This window comes from Adelges cooleyi, unplaced genomic scaffold (genome assembly GCF_023614345.1).
Source record: "Adelges cooleyi isolate 19-005CV unplaced genomic scaffold, UGA_ACOO_1.1 ACOO_flye_CR_arks_rails_tigmint_CR_PRNA_21, whole genome shotgun sequence".
Lineage (NCBI taxonomy): Eukaryota > Metazoa > Arthropoda > Insecta > Hemiptera > Adelgidae > Adelges > Adelges cooleyi.
In genome coordinates, this window is record NW_026095871.1 from 10265763 (window position 1) to 10272980 (window position 7218).

Below are 7218 nucleotides of genomic sequence, written 5' to 3' on the forward strand. Positions count from 1 at the left end.
TCATTTAAAACACTTTCAAGGTATTACATATTTGTTTTAATTCACTCTGATTATGCACATAACATACAATAATTTAGATAAACATTTAGTTAAACAAAACTGTACCCTTCAAATTAATTTTTTGTTAGCTGTCAGTTATAGTTATTGTATGTAACAGATTTTTAATTACAATTATGTACTGAAATACGTTAAATCGAAACTGACAATTCATTTTACTTGCACGAGGTAAATTTTTAAATTTATGATATAAAGTTTAATCGAAAAAACATTTTACATTTTTGAATACTGACAGTAATTAAAGTTTTTAATTAATTTTTTTTTTTTTGAAACTAAATTTAACTATACAGAAAAAGTTGATAATATTAACAACAACCTTTTATTTTAATTAAGTGTACAGGTACACTTATCTATGTACTATTTATCTATTCTTTCTACACAAACCGTAATTGGTTCGAAGAACAAAAAGGCAACTGTTACTATTTATAATGGTTATTATGATTTTTTGATACATAACTAATGTAAATAATATAATATGATTATTTTGGTACCTTTCTTAAAACCTTATTTTTTATTATAAAATATGTTAAATAAAAAAAATTCCAGCACAGTTGTACAGCATAGTGGTGTTAGAGCATAATGTGCTAGAATTGCTTAATTCTGTCCAAAAAAAAATAAAAAATAAATAGATAATCAACAATAATTAACAATAAACACAAATATATAACAGATACTTGTTGATTCTGTTGGCACACAGATAAAGATTTTTCCAATAAAATTGCTTGAGATTTCTGATCTATGTAGACTTGGACGGACTGTCAAAACTATACCTTCTCTGCTAAAGAATAAAAAACAAAATCGAAGAAATGATTGTAGTCTGGTCGGTTTTCGATATCGCTGAATATTGTAATTTCTATTATACCTACATTTTAATACTGTCCAGATAGGTTTTGTCTGTTATTATACCTTTGACCTCGTCGATTGGGAACAGAGCCGCAACGGTTTGAACGTTGGCCTCCCCTCCTGGTACACGTCTGGCTCTGTTGTTCGACTTTGACGTAACGCGTCTCCTGCTATCCCGTCGTCGGATATGGGGTTACAGATAACGCCAGGCCGAGCTATTATAAATACCACCTGGTAGCACCCCTCTGTAGTCATTCAGTATCGAACTGTTGCCAATATATTATCAACAGTACACACGACCAGAACTCGACAAAATATCAACATGTCTGCTTCAGTACCGTCATTTGAAAAATCATTTAAGGGCAAGAAGTACATCGTCACCGGTGCCAACGCTGGTCAGTATATACAATTTTTTAACAATACACGTTTTTGAACTTGTGGAAACGTTTAATCGGTGTTAACTGCATATAAAACTTTCAACATTTAAACCGAGAATATTTTTTTATTAACCCGGCCTTGAGTTATTGAAAAAAAAACCCCTTAATTACATTTTATTAACATAATATTCTTATTTGATTATTTATATTTATTTGATATTTTGTGTTCTATTCAAACGGGGCCGTTTGTGGGAAATCGTTTAAAATTAAAATATTTAGTTAACGCATTAAAAGTGTACCTGGGTTTTTCCTAACGCCGCGCGTGTCTGTAAAACCAATATGATTTACTTGTTTTTTTTTTTTGACTAATTAGTATTTTAAGAGCTATTTCTATGTGATATTACATGTAACGAGAAAGTATTATGTTTCGAATAAAAGCACTTTCTGCGAGTAGTTGTAAAACTATTTTGATATAAGACAAGCGAATGAAAGCAAGCAAACTGCTATTACACAAAAACCAAATGATATGTTAACATCATAGTATTTAATCCGAACATTTTATAAAGAATTTAATACTATTTTAGAGTGGACTCTTGTTCTTTTTTATTTCTTAAACTAACAGTAATGTCAACTTTATACTTGCATAATATGAAATGGTTAGAACGATTTGTTTTGTTTTCATAACTGTCGATTTTGTTCATTAACGTTTCTTATAATGAAAGTGTAGGTTTTATCGACTGAATTGTTGTTATTAGGTTTTGCAATATTTACTAAATATGTAAGCTAGTCCGTGATCTTTGTACGTTTCAAGTTCATCCGATCAGAGTTTAAACGCGCTGGCGATCAAGCACTATACAATTGCGGCCACTACAAACTTGTTATTCATAACATAATATACATAATAATATATACAGCGTCACCGATAAAATTCCATTGTACCTATCCGCTGCACGCATCACGCCCAATCTGGTTACTCAAAATAATATTATCGTCGTAATACTATCTTAATATTATTTTTGGTTGTTGAATTCACCTGGTCAACGCTGATTGTTACTTTTTATCGCGTTATTGACATGCGCAACAACCCCTAAATCGAAAATCATTTTTAATTTTACAAATTACAATATACTATTTTTTATTTTTATTTTACTTACACTAAATCTTCAGGAATTTAGGAAAAATAAATAAAAAATAATAATATGTCAAGACAAATCGAAGGGTACAGCGAACAAAAAAGGTAAGTCACTTTTCAAAAACAGCCATTTTGTTAATACTCGTTTTGATGCGAAACTGTTCAGAACTTATGGTTAAGAACAAAAATTGAAGCTATTAAGTATGAACAGTTTAAAACATGTTTTTACCATTATTCAAACATGGGTTTTCTTAGATTAAAGAAAAAGTGATTTTTCCCGGTTTTTTCTCTGCGCCCTTCATATTTTATGCTTACAAAATCCGGTAGACAACAATTTCTTCAATGACTCGGTCAAATTGATTTGGCATTATCATTATAGTATTATTAGCCGAGTCTTACGGTATGACTATAGCTGTTTTTTATTTATTTAGGTATCGGAGAATGCATCACCAACCGCCTGTTGGATTTGGGCGCACACGTGTTCGCCGTGGGACGTGATGACAGCAAACTGCCACCTGCCGGACCAAACTTGACCCCTATCGTTGCCGACGTTGGAGATTGGGATTCCTACGACAAGATCAAGGCTTTGGGACCGGTCGACGGTCTGGTAAACAACGCGGGCGTAGCTTTCATCGAGCCTTTTTTCGAAACGAAAAAGGACTCGTGGGACTCGTAAGTAGTATATTTTATAATTTTCGTTCGTTCGTACCGTTTAGTGTTTACCACGCACGTGGTCCTCCCACCTCCGACCTAAAGCTATTGTCCTTATTGGCGGCCCGTTTGGCTGTCTTTTTCGCGGAACCGGGTATAGGGATTACACATGACATTAGGTTTTGGTAACTCTCAATCGGTTTGAAGCCCACCTGGGATGTTTCCCGAACGTTGTATTATTCTTTAGTTAGGTCGATTTTAGAATGTGGTCGTGTAGGCTGGTGTCGCACACAACTCGCGTCGACAAACAGAATTCAAAAAGTCCAAAATAAGTTTATTAATTTCGCTCAACTGTAGTGTAGATCCACCGTCGTCTTTAGTTAATGAAAGAAGTTGTTGGGCTCATAAATTCTTCAGATTTGCTATGTAACCTTAATTTTGCTGTACCAAGCTCCATCATAACCAGATCTACATTGGAATTTTTCATTCCCTAACATTCCACTAATTATGGTTACCCTTACATAGAGGAATGAGGATAATTATTAATCTAGTTGATTTTAATTTATTTCACGATACATTAAACTGTTTAAATATTGTTTATTTCAAAATTGTATTTATATTTAGTCACATTTTTTGGTTTTACAGTACTCGATAGTGTACAAACAATGTTTTTGTATGAAACGGTGTTACAAATTAAATGTTGTACATTAAGGAAAAATTTAAAGTTATAAAACAAATGCCGTATTAAAAGTAACGACAGAGTATTTGTTAACGGTAGAATTACTGTTCTTTTGAGCTTTTTACTCAAATGATGATCAAGTGCTGTCAAATAAATTATTCCGTACAATAACGCATGTATATTACGCGTTAACCTTGACGTTGAAAATTATTTTTATCGGCTTCTTTGTTAATAAAATAAATATATTACACGTATAAATAATTAAAGGTACGACGATATTTTTATTTTGTGTGCTATTCGCCTAATATATTGGTGATGACCTCGAGCCAGTGGCATGTTGAACCAACCGGTTATATTGTACTAATATAGTAGGTAATACATTGGTAACCAGAAAAATACCTCGTTGAGTAACCTCTTCATCAGAATAGGCAGTGATTTAGGGCGCCTAAATGGTCCATATCTAAAAATTAGATAGGAATACCTTTGTGTATCTATTACATAGTTGACAATAATAATAATATTATAATTTTGGTTATTTCAGTACCCTTAACGTGAACTCTAGAGGGATAGTAAGGTTCAGTCAGGCCGTAGCTAAAAACATGATCGACGCAGGAATCAAAGGATCCATCGTGAACGTGTCTTCGACAATTGCTGAAGTAAGTACACCATACTTGCCGAGCTTATGACAATATTCTTGTAGGGTCTTTTTTTATTACTTTACAACAAGTGTTACTTGCGGGTGTTTGTATACAAGTTGGTTCACAATAGCTGCAACACTAGTTGTGTGGGTTTTGTGTATACATTATACCTATCGATTATTATTAATGTCATAAACCAGAACATCGTACACGTTATATAATATATTATATGTGTATAATATATACAATATATTTTATTGTATATTCTCATTATATATGGTATCTAAAACAGTTTACAGGTACTAAGTACACCGCGAATAGTTCCATAAATCGGATATTAATAATCGTTATGGGTATTACTATTATTGTTGTTTGAACAGTGTAATATTTTCGGTTTGATTGATTGCGCCCATCACGAGAAGTTAGTTATTCATCCATCGCTATACGTTTGATGTGATACGGCTGATACTATGTGCACCTTAGGTGACCTGGGTCTATATTAAACCGTGTACTTATTAAATACAAATATATTGGTTCTGGTTATCACAAGCCACATTATACGATTGAACTATGTACATGTTAGTACGTTTTAAAAATCTAATCAATGTAAATTAAATAATAATAATGTTATTAAAACGTCTAATTGGAATATTGTTTACACGGTTTTTACTAAGAAAAACGAATATTTTTAATTTTAACTTAGTACCTGTGTGGTGAACCTACTAGTTTTACTATTATGCAATTGTTAAATATTTAGAAATGTATAATTAAGAACCTATAAACCTTATAGTATAACTAAGAAATTTCCATTGTAGTTAATAAATAATTACATATTACGAAATTATTATTGTAAATAGAAAGTATCTCAATATAAAAGAGACTCCCCGATCGTCGCATTGTCGATCAGTGTCTTTCAGCGATTGTTACATTATACTAGTTTTTAGGTATTTTGATTCCTTCCTGACTACACTTATCCACATGTTCTGAATCTGGACTTAGAACACCCAGTTCACTACACCTGGAATATAACTATCATTGTTATTGCATTTTTCAAACGTCGAAATGTTTTTAACCTTAATATAATTATTTAGGTAAAAGTTTATATCAAATTAGTTTTGACAACCAAGAAAATAATTGTATGTACCTACCTATTGAAAACAAGTATTTCTTGATTCTAAATTTATGCATTTAGTTTTAAAACTGGCCAAAATCAAAAACGTTTTAAATTATACAAACGAATTATTAATATGATATTTAATTCAATAATTATATTAGCTGGTTTTTAAATAGGTGGCGATAAGATACCTAACAAACCGATTACGTTTATTTATCAGTACAATTATGTAATGCTTCTTTACATACATTTTTAAATTTTGAAAATGCTAACATTTTTATAAAAAATATATTTACACATATAATACCTATTTAATGTTGTTTTTTGGAACAACGCAACATTATAGTTCATACTTAAAACATAGCGGTTAATGACGAGTTGCAAATTTTAATGTTAAATCATTTATATAAAGTAATTATATAAAATCAAGGTTTATTTTAATTTTTCTCCCAAGGGACGGTTAACCCAAATAGAAATACCGGAGTATATCCCGTGTTCGACATTTTCCCGTTACGATGATAATAGTTTAAAAAAAAGAGATATATTCAATTAATTTTATAAAATATGTTTTGCACTACACAAACGGGATTCATTTGCATTTCATGTGCAACAAATGTCAAGGCTCTGGTTTATCCTGACTTAATATAAATTAATAAATCTGAGACACTAAAAGTTTTTAAAGATTGTCAAAATGGAAATTATCATCAAATACATGTTTTAGAGAGCCATACCAGAACATGTGGCGTATTGTGCATCGAAAGGTGCAGTTAATCAAGTGACGAGGACAATGGCCATCGAATTGGGTCCATACGGTATCCGAACCAACAACGTTAATCCAACGGTGGTCATGACCAAAATGGGAGCCAAGGCATGGTCCGACCCTGCCAAGTCAGGGCCAATTTTGGCCAGAATTCCGTTAGGAAAATTCGCAGGTAAGACCTCCCGAAATTGTTTTTAAGTATACACATTCGTTATGTAATATGTATAATATACTTAGCGATTTGGAATGTGTTGTATTATTTGTAGCAATATGCAATACATTAACGTTGATAATTTATTGATTTTAGAACCTCAAGATGTCGCCAACGTCACTCTGTTCTTGTTAAGTGACTTCTCTTCCTACGTTAACGGCGTGTCCATCCCAGTAGACGGTGGATTCTTGACTGGTTAGCCTGCTAACGTTTTTAACTGACACGAGTCTAATTTTGTTCAACGGCTGTTGTTTTTATACAATAAAATACGGATTTATATTGGATTTTTTTTTAAATTTGTTTAAAGATTTAATTAGTACATGTTTTACATTAAGTAATTAAATTTGACTTGTTAAATATTTTAATAGCGTGTCCCAACCAATAGTAATCATTATTGTTTTATTATGCTCAATTATAATATTTTTATTTTTATTTTTGTACATTTGACAGAAATCAGAATTAGTATAGACGTAATACAGTTATATTATTTTTCGATTTTAATAATTGTATTTTTTTTTTAACGATATTCAATCCCATCATCCACGGTATTTCTATACCTACCTAATAAATGATAGATAAATTAATTCGAATTGCCAATGCATCAAGTCATATAACCGACAATTATTAATACGGCCTTTATAGTATCGCCGTATTGAGACTTGAGTCTGTATCCGATTATGTTGGCGCCATCTCTGAGAAAATATATATACTGTTTTAAAACGCTAACGACAGTTTTTGCACACGTAGTGTTATCTG

The 7218-nt window shown here is 31.6% G+C and overlaps 1 protein-coding gene across 1 annotated transcript; it reads left to right on the plus strand.

The window, feature by feature from the left end:
* Positions 1-1140: 1140 nt before the first annotated feature.
* On the plus strand, positions 1141-6966 carry LOC126834373 (L-xylulose reductase-like). Its single transcript, XM_050566241.1, has 5 exons — positions 1141-1295; positions 2841-3081; positions 4281-4395; positions 6213-6423; positions 6559-6966. Exons 1-5 carry the CDS (start codon positions 1223-1225, stop codon positions 6660-6662), a joined length of 744 nt encoding a protein of 247 aa, XP_050422198.1. The 5' UTR covers positions 1141-1222; the 3' UTR covers positions 6663-6966.
* Positions 6967-7218: the final 252 nt, after the last annotated feature.

What these genes read in the sequence shown, in the direction of transcription:
- LOC126834373 (XM_050566241.1), top strand. Translation starts at nt 1,223, where the DNA reads ATGTCTGCTTCAGTACCGTCATTTGAAAAATCATTTAAGGGCAAGAAG. An exon ending in TGTCTTCGACAATTGCTGAA is followed by an intron (nt 4,396 to 6,212) that starts GTAAGTACACCA and finishes TACATGTTTTAG; the next exon opens with AGAGCCATACCAGAACATGT. An exon ending in TCCGTTAGGAAAATTCGCAG is followed by an intron (nt 6,424 to 6,558) that starts GTAAGACCTCCC and finishes TATTGATTTTAG; the next exon opens with AACCTCAAGATGTCGCCAAC.